General features: G+C 32.7%; 3 protein-coding genes across 8 annotated transcripts in view; 2 read left to right on the top strand and 1 right to left on the bottom strand.

Annotated features, from left to right (window-relative positions):
* Tmem18 (transmembrane protein 18) overlaps nucleotides 1-13,924 on the top strand; it is a 28,573-nt gene extending 14,649 nt beyond the window's left edge. Inside the window, exons 1-5 of one of the 5 annotated variants that reach the window (XM_076310972.1) lie at nucleotides 18-180; nucleotides 11,818-11,935; nucleotides 12,011-12,065; nucleotides 12,170-12,263; nucleotides 12,386-13,924. In XM_076310972.1, the coding sequence (XP_076167087.1) occupies nucleotides 11,875-11,935; nucleotides 12,011-12,065; nucleotides 12,170-12,263; nucleotides 12,386-12,523 (348 nt within the window). In that variant the 5' untranslated portion in view covers nucleotides 18-180; nucleotides 11,818-11,874 and the 3' untranslated portion in view covers nucleotides 12,524-13,924. Of the gene's footprint in view, nucleotides 1-17; nucleotides 181-10,449; nucleotides 10,529-10,624; nucleotides 11,031-11,067; nucleotides 11,401-11,817; nucleotides 11,936-12,010; nucleotides 12,066-12,169; nucleotides 12,264-12,385 lie in introns of those variants that run through there. The other 4 variants (XM_076310973.1, XM_076310971.1, XM_076310976.1 and 1 more) reach the window with 4 other exon arrangements.
* A 1,193-nt stretch (nucleotides 13,925-15,117) lies between these two features.
* LOC143146564 (endoplasmic reticulum-Golgi intermediate compartment protein 3) lies at nucleotides 15,118-18,723 on the bottom strand. Of its 2 annotated transcripts, none has more exons than XM_076310960.1 (8): nucleotides 18,558-18,673; nucleotides 17,931-18,089; nucleotides 17,742-17,858; nucleotides 17,618-17,658; nucleotides 17,485-17,549; nucleotides 17,185-17,411; nucleotides 16,963-17,091; nucleotides 15,118-15,906 (listed from the first exon to the last, which is right to left on the bottom strand). In XM_076310960.1, the coding sequence occupies exons 2-8, from the start codon at nucleotides 18,064-18,066 to the stop codon at nucleotides 15,569-15,571; spliced, it is 1,053 nt and encodes a 350-aa protein (XP_076167075.1). In that variant the 5' UTR covers nucleotides 18,067-18,089; nucleotides 18,558-18,673; the 3' UTR covers nucleotides 15,118-15,568. The 2 variants fall into 2 exon arrangements, with proteins under 2 accessions (XP_076167075.1, XP_076167074.1); XM_076310959.1 differs by having other exon boundaries at nucleotides 15,119-15,906; nucleotides 18,509-18,723.
* LOC143146569 (reactive oxygen species modulator 1) lies at nucleotides 15,933-16,951 on the top strand. Its single transcript, XM_076310977.1, has 3 exons — nucleotides 15,933-16,287; nucleotides 16,541-16,677; nucleotides 16,751-16,951. Exons 2-3 carry the CDS (start codon nucleotides 16,547-16,549, stop codon nucleotides 16,857-16,859), a joined length of 240 nt encoding a protein of 79 aa, XP_076167092.1. The 5' UTR covers nucleotides 15,933-16,287; nucleotides 16,541-16,546; the 3' UTR covers nucleotides 16,860-16,951.

Genomic DNA, 18,723 nt, shown 5'->3' with positions numbered 1-18,723 from the left:
TGAGACACATCGGTGGCACGTCACTTGATAACGAAGAAACAGAAACACGCCGCTTGGCACACGGAATTCCGTTGATAAGCATCGAGGCGGGCCGCTTCTTTCAGCGAGTTCGCGGGGAACGTTCACGGTGCACGATCACGGAAACGATTTCGTCGAGGATCACCTGTTGGAGGACGAAAGGTAAGCTTCGGGCGGGGTTGACGAGAGACGGGGAGTACGTTTAGGGTCGCTTGTACCTCGAAAGATGCGTCGAGACTTTTAAAAGTACGATGAAAGACTAGTAAATATTCTTTTACCGTGTTTGTACCTCGAACGATACGCTGAAACTTTAATCGAGGGAGAAATATTTTTTTTTTACCGTGCTTGTACCTCGAAAGATGTATTAGAACTTTTAACCGAGAAGTACACTTTTTTTGCCGTGTTTGTACTTTGAACGATACGCTGAGATTTTAATCGAGGGAGAAATGTATTTTTTTTTTCTTAACGTGTTTGTACCTCGAAAGATGTACCGAAACTTTTAAACAAGAAGTACACTTTTTTCACCGTGTTTGTACCTCGAAAGATACACTGAAGCTTTTAACCGAGAAATACACTTTTTTTACCGTGTTTGTACTTTGAACGATACGCTGAGATTTTTAATCGAGGGAGAAATGTTTTTTTTTTTACCGTGCTTGTACCTCGAAAGATGTATTAGAACTTTTAACCGAGAAGTACACTTTTTTTGCCGTGTTTGTACTTTGAACGATACGCTGAGATTTTAATCGAGGGAGAAATGTATTTTTTTTTTCTTAACGTGTTTGTACCTCGAAAGATGTACCGAAACTTTTAAACAAGAAGTACACTTTTTTCACCGTGTTTGTACCTCGAAAGATACACTGAAGCTTTTAACCGAGAAATACACTTTTTTTACCGTGTTTGTACTTTGAACGATACGCTGAGATTTTTAATCGAGGGAGAAATGTTTTTTTTTTTACCGTGCTTGTACCTCGAAAGATGTATTAGAACTTTTAACCGAGAAGTACACTTTTTTTGCCGTGTTTGTACTTTGAACGATACGCTGAGGCTTTAATCAAGGGAGAAATGTATTTTTTTTTTCTTAACGTGTTTGTACCTCGAAAGATGTACCGAAACTTTTAAACAAGAAGTACACTTTTTTCACCGTGTTTGTACCTCGAAAGATACACTGAGGCTTTTAACCGAGAAATACACTTTTTTTACCGTGTTTGTACTTTGAACGATACGCTGAGATTTTTAATCGAGGGAGAAATGTTTTTTTTTTTACCGTGCTTGTACCTCGAAAGATGCGCTGAGACTTTTAAAAGTACTTTGAAAGACGAGTAAATATTTTTTTACCGTGTTTGTACCTCGAACGATACGCTGAGATTTTTAATCGAGGGAGAAATGTATTTTTTTTTACCGTGCTTGTACCTCGAAAGATGTATTAGAACTTTTAACCGAGAAGTACACTTTTTTGACCGTGTTTGTACCTCGAAAGATACACTAAAGCTTTTAACCGAGAAATACACTTTTTTTACCGTGTTTGTACTTTGACCGATACGCTGAGATTTTTAATCGAGGGAAAAATGTTTTTTTTTTACCGTGCTTGTACCTCGAAAGATGCGCTGAGACGTTTAAAAGTACTTTGAAAGACTAGTAAATATTTTTTTACCGTGTTTGTACTTTGAACGATACGCTGAGATTTTTAATCGAGGGAGAAATGTATTTTTTTTTCTTAACGTGTTCGTACCTCGAAAGATGTACTGAAACTTTTAACCGAGAAATACATTTTTTTATCGTGTTTGTACTTCTAATGATGCATTGAGATTTTTCACCGAGAAATATATTTGTTTTATTATGTTTGTACCTCGAAAGACGCACTAAAACATTTAACCGAGAAATAAATTTTTGTTTACTGTGTTTGTACCTCGAAAGATGTACTGAAACTTTTAACCGAGAAATACACTTTTTTCTACCGTGTTTGTACCTTGATAGATGTACTGAAACTTTTAACCGAGAAATACTCTTTTTTCTACCGTGTTTGTACCCCGAAAGATACACTGAGACTTCTCAACCGAGAAATACACTTTTCTTTACCGTATTTGTACCCCGAAAGATACACTGAAACTTCTCAACCGAGAAATACACTTTTTTCTACCGTGTTTGTACCTTGATAGATGTACTGAAACTTCTCCACCGAGAAATACACTTTTTCTACCGTGTTTGTACCCCGAAAGATACACTTCAACTTTCAACCGAGAAATACACTTTTCTTTACCGTGTTCGTGTCTCAAACAATGCCCAGAGATTCTCAACCAAGAAATAAAAGTTTTTTGTTGCGTTTGTATCGCAATTAGGCGGTCAACCCTTAAACTGGAGGCACACAAACGTCCAAACGACGTACTTTGCGAGGAATATCACAACGTTCGCTCTAAAAATGCACTGTCACACATTAGAGTCCACACATTACAAACATGCATCGTTTTCAACGCATATTACAACGTGCGTTAATTTTTCATCGACCTATTACACTATAACGCACCTTGGGATACGTTGACGCATATTTTCCATTGTTTACAGTTAAATATATTAGGTCACACGAGCATCAATCGTTACCTATTTACCGTAACGTTATAACCAACATTACCTCTGATGATATCGCCGTTCTCGTATTCCTATCCTGATACTTTATATGATCTTTTATATGCAAGAACAATTCATTGAATAAACTCACCGACATACGAAAGTAATTAAACCATTTTTCACGGTCCTCGCATAATTCTCTGTAAAGCGTATAATGCTCTGTAAGTGCGCTCACATCGATATCGTTCCCCATTTACATCGTAAATGTGGATGCATCCACAATTTTCTCTTTATTGTAACGTTTTCGTTACAATATCACACGCGTTCATATTTTTTGCCATTTCTTGGTCAACTGACGCAAAAGTCCATCGCAACGAACGTTGTTTTAACGCTCGTGTGCCCCCCCAGACTTAAGTGGAGTCTGACAGACCGACACGCGATGTACTCTTTAATATTTAAACAAAAATATATTTTTTTTCTACCCTTTTCTCTGATATATTTTCTAATACAAATTTTCAATACTCGTGATGTCTCGTTTCTGTGTAACAATTGATGTCACATTGATTTTACGAATATTTAATAACGATGTTCTCAGCAGAGTTTCACAGAGCACACGTGATATATTCCTCAATATTTAAACAAGAGTATAGTTTCTTTCCTTTGTTATTTCTTTCGTGAAATATTTTCTAATACAGATTTGCAATACTCGTGATATTTCGTTTCAGTGTAACAATTGATGTATTGATTTTATAAATATTTATTGTCGATGTTTTCACCAGAGTCTGTGTGTGTTTGTTAGTGTCAAAAAACTAGATGTAGTTAAAGGTTGAAGTAACATTTCACGACCCTACTATTTTACAATAGTTTATCCAATACGACTACTATGACATTGATAAACGTTTCTAGATACAAGATGTCTTCGTCGTTTGTCTAAATTGAAACGCCAAGAATTTAAACATTCGATAGTTTAATTTTATCGTATGAATAATATGATTCAATTATACGAATAATAAAGATCCTCAGCAGGTACTTATTACGAAAACCTTTCGAAAATTTCCAATATGAATGAAAATATGTATATGAAATTGATTATGTCCCATTATGGTAAGCTTCAAAGGGGTTGTTGGGCTTCGATGGGTTCTCTTTATGGTCCTCGCTAGGATCCAAAGTGGCCACCGATATTTAATAAAATTTATTTTTGTTCGTAAGCAGAACTTCACTGTATTTGTGCCACGATTAGGTGTGTCAACGTAATATTGTCTTCGATGTTTCCGTCAAAGTCAATGATTCAAAGTTTCGAGTCTTTATCTCTGTGTAATGTTTTGTTTAAAGCGGGACTGTCGTGCCGGTGATAAACATTTCCTTGTGTAAAGATATTCCGTACATTTGTTCAAATTAAAGCACGAAGAATTTAAATATTCAACGGTGTACTTATTTATTTTAAATATTCCAAATAACGGTAAGATTATTTCAAATTTAACGAGCATTACAGTTCGTAAACGTTTAATAAAAAAAACGTTACAAATTTAAAACGCCGATGATCATCACGGTAGAATCGCTGATTACGAAAATCTTTTGAAAATTTTCAATTGTGAATGAAAAAATTGATCATTTGTTTCAGTAGAGTAAGCTTCAAACGAGATACGTTATAAATAAATTTTATTGCTTTCTTAACGATTTGATAACTCGAAACATACTGTTTCAAGTGCTACCAACTTTTTATACGTACTTTATCGATATTATTGTAACTTGTTCGTGTATTTTATCAATTATGTCCATAACGTCGATTAAAATATATTAACACTTATATTCAAAGAATTTCGTCAACAGTATTTATCTATGCTCTTGCAATTAACACCAAAGGAAAAATATTGAATTTTTTCCCTACTTATGCTTCCTGTAATTATTTAAAAGTAAAATCTGTTCTTTGGTACAAATAACAACTTGAACGATCATTTTCTCGCTGAATGGTATAGAAACGAATTTTTTCCCTCATTTAGAAAAGAATATACTTAGTATTTGTTAATTCGTATTAATCCTCTAGCACGTGTGACTAATACTCCTCTTCGTGTCTGGGCACTGATCATTATTTATCTCGCTTTTGTTCAATTTCCACCGATTTCACACTTGTCACACCAGAAGTCTTCGATGAATTCGTTATCGTTTTTGTAAGCCCTTCGTTATATTTATTAATAGCTTCCGCGACCGCGATTTGAATAAAATATTCCAATTGAAAAACATCTTTCGGTCACTTGCGTTAGATCAGGCCACGTGAATCTTTGTTAACAATTTTCGTAAATGGAAGAATCGAAGATATTACACGATCCTCCTTTGTGGAGACATTTTTTTTTGCCAAGTTACACACGAGATTGTGCACTGTGTCCAGATAAAACCGACATCCTGTATTCTTCTTTATTTTTTTATACATGTAAAATTTGCAACGGTAATGTACCGGTTGTAGAAGCTCTCTTCTCGTCATTAATATACGAAATTTATTGGTTTCGTATTACAGTATTTATCGAATCCACGTTATGATCATTACGATCGCCATCTTGAAGAACAATGTACCGGATAAGTATAGGTTATGATCTTAGAGTTGAACTTTCGTCGTGAAGCTTTCAAATTTTATCAAGAACGATGTACAATCTAGCCAACGAAGAATCCTCGACGTCACTCGTGTTTCGAAAATACCTTGAAATTTATAATTTTTACAAGTGGTCGTGGTACAATTTTTACAATAATTCCATTGGCGATGGATACACCTGTAGTCACCGTGACGTTTCGAATAACCAATGCAAACGATACAAATAAATATGATATTCACAATATAGAGCTTTAAGGTTACAGTTTCGAAACTATTTATCATAACATAAGCCACCATTTCAAAAGTGACATTGCGACACAGTCGGTGGAGTGTCAAATTACCATACAAGGATGACATTTACAAGTCACTTTTACTCGAATCTAAACTCTGTATTTCTATTTAAACTAGGCTAAAGAAAGTTTCGTTCTAATTTACTTAGCTTCTATTCCATATTCATTTCATTTATTATTCAATTGCCAGTTGGAATCAAAGATGGACAAAATTTGATTCAAGACCACTGTGTAGTGATTTATTCGATGGGACAGTTTAATTTTTATTTTAAAATATTCCATTCTATATTTCAAATTCTAATTTTCATTTAACGTGTAACGAATGAAAGATTGTTTATTTTTTCTTTTGAAATTTTTATCTAGATAAAACACAACTGAAACTGGCCACGACCATTTCGAGTTTTCTTTTCCATTTTAATGCATGACTGTTTTTCCACTATTCTTTTTCTCTGTAATTCAAATTCTAATTCTCATTTAACGTGTACCGGATGAAAGATTTATTCTTTTCATTCCTTGTTCGAAATTTTTATCTAGATAAAACACAACTGGCCACGACCATTTCGAGTTTTCTTTTCAATTTTAATGCATAACTGTTTTTCCACTATTCGTTTTCTCTATAACTCAAATTCTAATTCTCATTTAACGTGTACCGGATGAAAGATTTATTCTTTTCATTCCTTGTTCGAAATTTTTATCTAGATAAAACACAACCGAAACTGACCACGACCATTTCGAGTTCTCTTTTCGAAATTATTTCTTTTTCATTTTAATGCACGACTGTTTTTCCACTATTCGTTTCCTCTGTAGATTGGTCGATACAGAGAGGTGTATTTTGGCGCGCGCATTTATCGAGCATTATATAAATATAACAAGGCATGGCTTATTGCCTGGGAGCATCGACAATTCGAATTGTTCCTTCCTCGTATCTTGGAACGAGACTCTGCACACGAACGTTGTTTTTCCTACGCTGTTATTCGCGGCAGAGAGTAACAATTTAGTAACAATTATGGCGGCGAATTGGTGCTTTGGTTGGAGGACGATGCGACAAAGATGACACGGTATAACTGGGGACGTTTGATCTAATTGTTTAAAGAAACGTTTATCGAAACTATTTATCGAATACGTTTATTAATAGGTAATCGACCTATTCACGGTTGTTATAAATTGTACAGAACGCGTTAACAAAAAGAAAAAAAAGAACAAACAATTCCAAACAGTCCGAAAACTATCGTTCAAAGAATTTTCCAAGGTTTTAGAGCATCGTTGCTAAAAATTGCATTGTAAAATGACGCGAAGCTTTGAAGCAAACATCGACTTTTAATATTACAGAGATAATTTTAACTTTTTGAGTGTTCCATCTTTCAGTGTTCACCTTTAAACAAATTTTCAATTGCGTTCGAAACGCGTGAATTCTCTCCTCGTTGTCCGAAACGAAATTTCTTTATCTTCGTTGGAATATAATTAATAAAATTATTCAAAAACATTTCATCCTCCGACACGTGACGCAAATAACATCAACGAATGATCCATAGAGATTTAAATTTGATTTTCATCAGATCGGAGAACAATTTGATTACGTATCGTTACTTCGATCGTATCGCTACTAACATTGTTATCGCGTTATTTCTAACAATCAACCACGAAACGTAATTTGGCACGGAACGTAAATAATCGGTGGAAAAATAATTTAAAATTACACATTCGACGCGAAACAGAATTAATTATTCTCCAAGAAGAAAGGAACTAGCGTGTATTACCAAGTAGAACTGTTAAAAAGACTTTCTTTTAGACAAACAATTACTTATCAAACGGAGATAAATGTAATCGAAGACAGTAAAAATATTACGTAAAATAAAAAAAAAAAATCGTAATCTTTCTAATTATATCGCTTTAAATTTGTTTTGCTGAAACTCAGTCGAATGATACTATCGTTACATTCGTCGACTGAAATGTAAACATAGTTTCAAACACGTTTCAAATTTACATTTGAAAAATGTAAGGCGCGAAACGACTCCGTATTCGTTGCAACAGTCACTCCCACGAAATTGTTTACGAAACCCTGATTAAAGCCCTGTAGAATAAATTCGGTAACACAAAGACGTTACTTCACGAATCGTTCAATAAACACGCTCGATCGACGACTACACTGTTGCGCTTACGTTGCAAAAATTCAGCATGGCAGTTGCGATTCAAGGTCAACAAAGCAGTCATTCGAGGAATAATTTCGATCGTGTGATTGAAAGTAGCACGGAACTTCTAATCGCTTCCCAACGATTGCATCGAAATCGAAACGTGCGAAATTATTGCCCACCCACGTGACGAATCGCGATTGAAAATTATCGAATGATTTTTCGTCAAATAATTCCTAACCTCCCCGATACTCATCTTTGCAACGCAACGAATTATTGCGGCCGATACCGTTAATTCATTTTTTGCGAACGTCAGAGTTACGTGAAAAATAAACACATAATTTCTATGGTTTACAATCTCTTGCTTTTGGAAACTCTCTGATCGTTTCTACTTAATCTCTTTTGTTTCTCGATTCATTCAAAATCGAGTGTATCGTTCGTTCTTTTCTCGAGAAATGAAAGGTAACTTTGATTAACGTTTCTATTCGTCGAAAGTTATTTAAATTCGCACGGACCGTGGACTTGCTTCCGGTCCTTAACTGGATGAATCATAGATATCGTAAATTTCGTTCTTTTTTACGCTTTATGTCTTTAGTCTTTTCCACAACTTTACACTTTTTTACCTGTAAATTGCAAACGGATTGCCACCTTGAAAAGTACACCGAAGATATTAGGTGTGACACCCAAGATTTACATACCCCGAAATACGGTGTTTACCCTCGAATATGGGTGTCACCGAAAATAAATTCGAGGTATACAGCCAAGATTTCGGGATACGTGTACCCTGAGTGTCTTTACATGTGTTTCGTTTTTCCGACACGGCGTGTCGCGTCGAGCGCGCGTGCATCGTAACGAGAGAACCTAGGTTGCGGATCTTAATGACCATTACGTTTCGCACGGTTCTTATGGACGCACGCATTTACGCGCAGAAACAAATGGCGTTTGTATTGTAATATATTGGTCACATATTAATTAAACACATAATTTAACCGACTACGTTCTATTGTTCTTTCCAACCTCCGCTTTCTACACCTTACGCAACAAGAATACGTTTAAAGTACAAGACAGAAACATAGTAACGTACAATTGAATGTGTAACCGTGCACCTCTTATTCAAAGTGAATTTATCAATGTCATTTCAGGACAAATTTGAGTGTTACTTTTGAGTGTACTTTTTTGGTTTATCGGACACTGCTCTTTGGGTGAATATCGAAATTGGGTGTACAAATAATATCCCTAATACGTATTTGTGTATCTTATTGGGAGTATCACATGTATACGGCACGAATATGATGATTCTTATAACTTTCTTGTCAAAAGTGAATACTGATAATTATTGACAAATGTGTGTAGTGCTCGAATAGTTAGCAAAGGTTCAAAACGAGAAATTTCTCTCACTTTATTAGACATTAATAACGTGTTTGAACACGTGACCACAAAGATGCAGACGAATCAAAATTTTGCACCCAACGCCCTCTGCAATAAATTGCATTAATTTTGAATAAGTAATACCAAATTTGAATCGTGCGAAAAAATTAGATATATTATTGGATAATCGTATAAATGAAGCAAGAATGAGTACGTTCAAATGATTTTATAATTGAAATACATTTAAAATACTAAACATTTGTATTGAATGCTTAGAAACATTAACGAATAACCTCAAATTTCGTATTCAATCATGTCAGGTATTAAATATCTTCGTAACTTATATTCTAGCTTATATGCTAGCTTTTTATGTTAGACACCTGATTAAAAAAGAATACATATATTCAATTTCAATGTCGAATAAGAAATACGTAATTGTTTTAGATAGGGCTATTATTTTGAAACATAAATATAAAAAGACAATAATCAAAGTTAAAAATAATTAAATTACTTAATATTATAAGTAATAAGGAAATTACGTAAACAATATTAAGAAGATTAAATTTAGTTGTCTATTGTTTGAAACTAAAACATTAATTCTATATATTTAACTTCAAATCATTTTTTATAAGTAAATTTAAAAAATATATACATTAATTGATATTTTAAATCTTTAAAATTATTTTTTTAATTAAAATATATACTTGTCGTTTGCAGAACGAGTAAATATTTACTTGCCCACCTATGTTATTCAAATTAACTTTTATCTACATAAAAATTTGCCAGTAAAAACATTATATATTTATTATTTAGATAAAACTTTATCGAATACGATATGCGAATACTTTTAAGCATTTGATTGTAAATACGATACACAATAAAATATGCATTATTCGAATACTTATTGAATCATATACATATGTATCGTGAATGAATACATGAATCATTATTTACATATTTACTATTTAAAGTCACCGGATGTTAGGTATTCCAATCTTAGCAATGCAGAATTAATTAAAAAGTCAAATTCTCTCGGATTCTTCAAGACCCGCGTTATTTATCCAAGATTAATAATAACTCTAATCTACTGTAATCATTTTGCTAATATACTATAGTATTTCGCGATAAACAATTAGAGAATTAAAATTAGATCGTAATAGACAATTTGACTCGATTTACAACACCTTGATGTACGCACATGCATACATACATATATATACTGTGTAGTATGAGACCAAATATATAGCACGTCTTTTTCTTGTAAAATTTGCCACATATAAATGTAATCATTTATCAGTCAAATAAAACATGTAATTTATATCACGATGAATTTGCATTTATATTTTTAACTGATTAAATATTTTGGCGTTAAAACACTAAACAAACAACATCCACTGTTTTTATGTAGTTAAACTCTATATAAATTCATAATCGTAACCATATCGACTCTCCAGGACGATAATTCTAAGTGGATAAAACAATTGTAGATGGCGATACCTTCTTCGCGTGGTGTAGCCATAGAATTAACGATCGAAACAGGATGAAAAACAGAAAAGTTGCACTTCGTCCTGTGTACGGTAGGTAAAGCTTACTAACGAACGAGTCCACTAGCCGATCCTGCGTAAACGCGGAAATATTTAAATGCAGGACTTCGTCATTGGCAAGGAATAATTGATGTTTAGGACTTGCGAGAATCGGCTACTGTTCGTAGACCTCTGGTGGTGACTTGAGAAAGGTGGATTGTCTGTGCTAAACGTGTTAATCTGTAAAGTTCTATAAAATCGTGTGTACGTACGACGGAAAAGACGAAGCAACGCGGAAAGAGTGGGAGAACGTCTGTTACTGCGATTTGTTTTTTTTTTCGTGTGTCATTTCATTTGCTACTGTATTTCTTTGGTGATTTCGTTCCTTTCATTGACTGTCGCGTCGATGAAAAGGAGCTAGCGGAAAGGTACTGCAGCTCGAATTTTTTTCGCGGATGTGCAGTTTTTTTCCAGTACAAGTTTTGTCAGTGATACGATGTCAGAGGAAGACCAATTGAAATTTACGATCGACGGTATTCTGCCGTTTTTGCAGAGCGTGAGTGTTTCGTTTCTTTTCTTTTCCTTCTTTTACAGCGCTATCGATATACTTTTCGCTGTTCTTCGACCACTAGCTGCCTTTCGCTTTTTCTCCCAACGAGTTTGAAACTATCGCCAAAGAAATGATATTCCTTTTGCCCCGTCGTTCTCAGCCACTTTCGTTTTCAACACAGCCGGCAGAAAAATGTCAATGTAGGACCATTGGCGCACATACCTATCTTTGTCGGCTTAGGGTTTGATTGTCCAGGCATATTGAAGATATTTACTTTATGGCATAATTTACATGGACTCGCTTTCAACAATAAGCATCCACGAAAAATGTTAACGAGTAAAGGTTGACAGATATTTCGAATTGCGATCTATTTTCGGTGCGTGAAACACCGATCAAATTGTCCCATGTCACTACCACTTCTTCATTGTTTCATTCTAGAAAATTCGAAAGCCGTTCGTTTTTGGAAATCGATTGAGAAATCGATTCTCTTTTGGTTTATGTTCATTTTCGTAGAGTATGATTTTGCAATATTTTTAGTGCTAAAGACCATAGTCTTGAGGAAGTCACGACGCATTATGCGGTGTATAATAACGTATAAATAATTAACGTTTCGAAAACTTATTTATGAGTATGCAGCAAATGTTATACAGCAGTGTTCTTTTTCATTTACATAAAATCTTAGTATTTTATTTGCATCTTTGTCAGTGCACAGTATTTTTATTTCATTACATAATATCACTGCGGAAAGAATATCAAGCTGCAAGTGCCTGGATTAAATTACAAATCATTGCAGATCGAATGGAGAGATCCATGGCTTGCCCTATTATTGACTTTCCACATTGCAGTTACAATGACTGCATTAATGACACGAAATCATGCCAATTTTCAAATTATGTTATTCTTTGCTCTACGTAAGTGTATTTTGTATTACAAATAGAAGTATAGTAATTACTTGGTATTGTTGTACTTTTATATCTGTGTTTTAGTACTCCTGGTATATTTTTCTGAGAGTATTAACGAAGTTGCTGCCTCTAATTGGATGTAAGTATTACGATATAAAATTGTCAATTTAAAAAATTATGATACAATAATATTAGATTAATAAACTAATAATATATGTACTAACATTTATAAAATTTTAATAGGTTATTTTCAAGACAACAGTATTTTGATTCTAAAGGACTTTTTATATCAGTAGTATTTTCTGTGCCTATCTTGATAAATTGTATGATAATGATTGTAAGTAGATAAAATATTTGATAAAGTTTAAGATTACCATTTTATATTTTTATCATAAGAATACAAAAAGCTTAAATGTATTTGTTAATGTATTCTATTTTGTCTTTATATTATACTTTTAGGCTAGCTGGCTTTACCAATCCAGTCAATTAATGACCAGTTTGAAGAGAGCCCAGTTAAGGCAACAAGCAAGAAATCGGCAAATAGAAGACGAATCCACAAATGCAAATGGTTCTGTTGTACGGGAAAAACAGGAGTAACATTTCTCATTGGAAGAAGTGTAAAATGAAAAATGAGAATATATGTTACCAGAATACAAGCATTAGCTTGTTTTTGCCACAAATAGCGTGGAAAAATAGCATTTTCTAAAAACCTACTACTGATATAGTCATTACTGTAATTCATATTGAAGTTGACTAGTTAAACCGTCAGTAGGCTGTATTTCCAATTTCGTACCATATGTGTATAATGTATAACTTATTCCATAATTAATCAAGTACTTAAATGTGAGAAGCATGACAAATTATTGTTATCTATAAAAGGATATTATCTTATATTAAGGTACATTCCGACAATTCGTTGTTTTTTTTTTTAGTGTTAAAATATTCGTTACAACTCAAAGTGTTCTTAACACATTACCAGTGTACTTACTACTGTAATAAGTATCGCTTCTGGCAATATTTGATACAAAGCACGGCATAATTAGATAATTATCGCTCTAGGTACATATACTATATGTACTATATGTATGTATGTATGCGTGAATAAGTATACATTTTTCAGAAAGAGTTGCTGTCTTGATCAAGGAATATTGCGCGTGTATTTGCTACCAGTCAGGCATCCTTGAGTTGTATATTTTTGTAAATTAAAGACATCACATTTCTTGCCGACATATGTAATGCGTGACTAATCAGTTTAAGTAGTAATATATTTCTTCTCAAAATTGGATAATTTGTTTACTCCACATGTGCTATCTACCGAATTAACATGAAAATCTTACTGGAATTTTTATATTGAAAGAAAAAAAATTTCCAACATCAATATGTAATAACAGCATTTATGATACACTCATTGCGTTTAAACTCCCGAACGATATATCGAAATGTTTCGATAGAAGATTAAACGTCATGTAGTATATATGACAATTTGCATAAGGAAGCAAAAGTCATGATTACTACTTATACCAGAAGTAAAGTTATATATTCTATAATTCCAGAATATCGTCCTAAATCGGTATCAATGTTTGATATTGAAACACAATCATATACATTTGTACGCTTGGTATGTTAAACTGGTGGAACTACAAATTTTATTTTCCGAAATGCTTCTAAAGAATCTAAGCCTTTCGCTTGTAGTAGCACAAATATTATTAAAGATAAATTGTCAAATGAAATTTTTAAGGTTGTGATGTCACACATAGCAGCCTAAATTATATAAACAGATTAAAAAATGATGTTCCTGTCAATAAAAATAATAACATAACGATAACGAATAACACATTTAAGTATTATGATACTTTGGAAAATGAACATATAATCTTGATTATATTATCATCAACAATTCTACAATTTTTAAAGAGGATATGAATAACTCACACAAGGACAAAATATTTAAGAGCTCGCCAGTTTATTCTTGAAATAATATAAGCAATAATAAATACTGTTCCTTTATAGTTATTTTTCCAAAAACACACAAAATAGATAAAAAATTAGGTAAATTTTAAAATACTTTTAAACTGTTTAGTTATCAAGTGAGATATTTAACTATAAAGTGCCTGAAGCTTATAACATATGATATGCAATTTATAAAAAATTACTTTTATTGTAAAAAAGAAAATGGATCTTAATTAAAAAGTAATATAGTTTATCCTACTTAAAGAGCCCCATGTGTGGATTTATGGTAAACATTAAAAAAATTAACCAATATAACTAATAATGTGTGCATTTATGGTAAACATTGAACAATTAACTAATATAAAGATTACAAATCTGGATTAAGTGTTTACATAATTCACTTACACTGCAATATTGAATATTTTTATTTCAGCTAGGAACAAAGCAGTGAAGATTTTCAATTTAGCTTATAATCAAATGAACTTATTACGTACAATTATATCTCAGGAATTACAAATTTGACTTTGTGGAAAGAACAGATTCCAACAAAGGCATTAGTGTAGTCAAATTAAAGAGGAGTCAATTTTTTATCTTGAATTTTGATCAAATGTAGACAAAATTTCATGAAAGTATTTAAATATTTTCAAACAAAATGTTTAATACTTAAAAAAATGTGAGTCACAGTATGAATTTCCTAATTCTTTTATTTTTGTAATAATGTATCACAATTATATATATTATGTTTAAGGAGTATATAGTAATGTAAACAATATTTATAAAACATTTCTTGATATCATTGACAAATTTGTAAACAACACAAACTCTACTACTGAAAATCCAGGAGTATAACAAACTGTAAATATTGAGTTGATCAGTTGGTATTAGGCACTTCCTGTGATACATAGCTTATATATTAACAAGAGTTCAAGATTTGTATTCAATTTATACTAAGAATATGTTGAAAGAAATCAGAACCAAATATTATTGGTAGAAAATAATACAGTAGCATAATAAAGGTATGTTGTATTATGAAACTTCATAATTGTTAGGAAGAAATAAATCTACAATTATTGGAGAATGAAAAAAAAAACAGTCAACTGTAAAATGAAAAAGGATTATTTTTACTCCAAAAATAGCCACATTGGTTGTTAAAAGTTTTGTAAATATTTATATTATCAGATACTCTTACAATTTAACATATATAATCATGGTACTTATATGTTATTAGAAGAATAAAAGAATTCATTTTATTTGAAAGCGTTTGAATATTTTTGTGTATAACACGTTTTTAAAGACTTGTTAATGTTAAAGTAACAATTAACGTAATAAAATAGTTACATTGTAATAAATATTTACATTGATAGCTTTATATTTTTTTAGCATACAATCTTTATTGTGTATATACTTTTCTCTCAAATTTTTTAGATACATTTATAGACTTTTATGTACACTTTTATATATCTTACACACAAGAGTTTAATCCGTTGAAACTGTATTATCTGGATCAATATAAAAAATCGGCAGGGCTTCAGACTGCATGGTTTACATAATTTCATCAGCTCCTTGGTTTGGTAGTATGCTCAATTAATAGAAAGTCCAAGTTACTTTACAGCATACATTCTTGGTCAACGTACATCGCGAAACTTTCCGACCTCCTATAATACTTTTCATACCTATTGATCTACCTAAATCTTAATTGTATTTTCCTAGTTCTATTTTTTTCTGTATCGCCCTTATTGAGTGATATAACAATGAATCGATTAACCCGGCCACCGTAAACACACCACCAATAATCGCGCATGTATTCGTCGCAAAATGGCCGAACGAATTTGCTTTTTCCGTATATTTTACCATTAGCGGACTCAATTCGTAGCTGAAGAATATTCCTGGCATTCCTGATTCGCCACTGAACAGTGATAACTGTCTGGAGTGCCGTGTTACAGAGAATTGATTGGTTAATAATGTTGAGCCATCGGCGCGAACGTAGGTTGTAGGCACAATTTTTATGTAATGGTAAAACATCATCGCCTCTGAAAAATTGGAAAAAAAAAACAATGAAACGTTAACGCAGAGCTTCAATTGAAACAACGTGTGTAAACACGTAGCAAGAACGAATCTGATAATTTAACGAATCAAAAGCTGAAAAAAAAATTAAAAAAACTTTCGATCAGTCTTGACATGTAGCTGCTCGATTCTCAAATTGAATTCCCCATTGCTAAGAGTGACGTCACAGGGAACGGAAGTACCGGTATTCTACGTATAGACAGAAACCTAACATGGCGCCTTTCCTACACCATCCTGCTGGTACAATTTGTTGAAAACTTCATGTAAAGAATTTATAAATAATAACATAAAGAAAAATATAACGAGACGGAGAATCGATACGAAATTTTACAACGGGCGTTTAAACTGTGAGTGATATTAACTGTAAAACATCTTAATAAACTCGTTCGTACGTGAACTAAATATAATTTATTCGAATTAAATGTTAAGTAGAAAGTAAAAAATCTCGAATTTGAATCTCAGTTTAAATGTGCTCTATTAACCGTGTTAAATGATATCTGGAAAGTTAAATTTATTTTTTACATCCGTGCGAAAAAATGTGATCAGTTTATCGAATTAGGTTAAAGTAGCATGTATCTTTATTCGAAAGTGTATTCGTAGATTAAAATGCCAGTCGTACCAGGAGGAATGTATCACCAAAACCCTTCATGTTGGAATAGGATGAAAGTGGGTTTTACGATGGGATTTTGTGTTGGGATGGTCTCTGGTGCTCTATTTGGAGGATTTTCTGCCCTTAGGTATACATTTATCTACCATAAGTAAATTCACAGGATACTTTCATTGAGAAGGTAATGGAATATTTATTGTTAGATATGGAGTAAGAGGGAGGGACCTGATAAACTACGTTGGGAAAATGATGCTACAAGGTGGTGGTACCTTTGGTACATTTATGGCTATAGGAACTGGAATACGATGCTAGTTTTCAAAGACTGTTATATTAAAAATTTAGGACGTGAAGGATTGTAATGCAAGAGTACTTTGTTTATTATGTAATAAAATATTTCTAAGAAGTATAGACGTACCTTCCATTGCAACTACAGTGGTGTCATCCATAGGGTTTGTTTTTCCTGGAATATTCAACCCAAAACTTAAGTGGCGAACTTTGTGAGTCATGTTGAACTGAGTTGATGCGTATCGTTGAAAGTCATGTACTATGAACAGTTTTAAACAAGTCATAATATTACTAAATAATATACGTTTGGAAAAATTAGTTCATGTTAGAGGAAATAACATTCATAACTTACCATGTACATGATTAACAGAGAAGCTATCACCAGGTGCAATATGGAAACTTCCTCCTACTCTATTGACTTCCATGTAACCATAAATTTGACATCCTTGGGTAAAAGCAGTTTTCATTTTTTCCATTGACTTGTCATTGTGACATTGCTTTATCTTTCCTAGGTCAGTAGGTGGTGCCCAATTTTTAAGCCTATAAGCTTCCCTTACATCTTCACAAGTATTACAACATCTAGAGGGTGAATTTAATTAATTGTATGAACATTCTCCATAAAATATATTTATACATTTTTGTAATATCGTACTTCATCTTTTCGCTAGAAGCCCCATAGCAATCCCCGCATGTTTTAACAGTAGTACTTTCAGCTGTCTGTAACATATGGACTTATAAGTATAAATTTAATTTTAATTGTTAGAATGTAAAGATAATTTAGATACCTTTGCTAGTGTTTTGTTAAGTGCTTTTGTATCGGTAATATCTACAATAAAATGAAAAAAAAAAAAAAATTTTAAGTTTAGGTTATTTACTTTAAGTTTTAGTTCCTTATGACACAACACACACCTGTCCTCTGTGGATGTTCTATAGGTTTACCATTTAAGTCTAAGCGTCTTTTATATATATTATGTTCTATTTGCAAATGTTGTTCACCAGTTACATCCATTGCATCTATTGTTAAAACTAAAATGAATTCGGTTTAATACATTTGTCACTATTATTGATAATGAACTTAAACAATCAATATTCACTTACAATCACAAGATATCCTAGGAACTATTATGTCCAAATTTATTCTTAATTTAGAACCCCTTGAGGTGTCTACAAACAGTTCTTCACTCAAGGTAGGAGTGAGATAATAATTTACTTCTGACAGAAATAAAATGCTCATGATAATGGTGCTAATGATTGTCACTGAAATCACACATGGTATTCACAATAAACGTACGACGGTTATAAACTTTATTTACAGTCGATCAAGTGTAAACAATAAGTATTAAAAGATCAGAGGTCCTAATGAACATGTGTAAAAAGTAAAACAGTTCTTTAGAAAATAGTAACAAGCAACAGTAATCATTTTATGAAAGTATAAATCAATGAAATATAAATTTTATTCAAAAATTTAGAAATTTGAGGTTAGTCGTGTTTGGTCATCATGTCACATTCATTCCGAAATAAAGATAGAAAATGCAACGAAAAAAGATTCGAAACTTCTTCAATTTCGTAACTATCTTGAAAAATTAATACATTCATGGATAAAGTTATTGAAAAGTATGTGACGATACAATTGACAGGCGGTACTCGTGTAAATTTTGACAACTAAAACACTTTACCGACTGCACCACTAAAAGTTCGCACGAGAATGTCCGCTTCTTCGCGCACCTTTGGGTGCACATCCAGTTGCCGCAATATTTGCATGTTTAATTAACTAAATGAACCCGTCAACACGGATAAAAACCGTGTCTGAACTCTTCTCGGTGTACTGACTTTTCCCGCAACTCATACGTGACAACACGACACCACGAGAACGTGGCAGACGGCAGAACAC

This window comes from Ptiloglossa arizonensis, chromosome 5 (genome assembly GCF_051014685.1).
Source record: "Ptiloglossa arizonensis isolate GNS036 chromosome 5, iyPtiAriz1_principal, whole genome shotgun sequence".
In the NCBI taxonomy this organism is placed as follows: domain Eukaryota; kingdom Metazoa; phylum Arthropoda; class Insecta; order Hymenoptera; family Colletidae; genus Ptiloglossa; species Ptiloglossa arizonensis.
The sequence above is the reverse complement of the archived record's forward strand: the minus strand, read 5'-3'. Positions and strand labels throughout refer to the sequence as shown.

Excerpts from the sequence above, each read along its gene's own strand:
- LOC143146569 (XM_076310977.1), top strand. The coding sequence starts at position 16,547 with ATGCCAGTCGTACCAGGAGGAATGTATCACCAAAACCCTTCATGTTGG. Across the intron at positions 16,678-16,750 it reads GGAGGATTTTCTGCCCTTAG|ATATGGAGTAAGAGGGAGGG; the intron begins GTATACATTTAT and ends ATTTATTGTTAG.
- LOC143146564 (XM_076310959.1), bottom strand. The coding sequence starts at position 18,593 with ATGCAAATATTGCGGCAACTGGATGTGCACCCAAAGGTGCGCGAAGAA. Across the intron at positions 17,859-17,930 it reads TCCTAGGATATCTTGTGATT|TTTTAACAATAGATGCAATG; the intron begins GTAAGTGAATAT and ends AATTCATTTTAG. Across the intron at positions 17,092-17,184 it reads CTCTGTTAATCATGTACATG|TACATGACTTTCAACGATAC; the intron begins GTAAGTTATGAA and ends AACTGTTCATAG.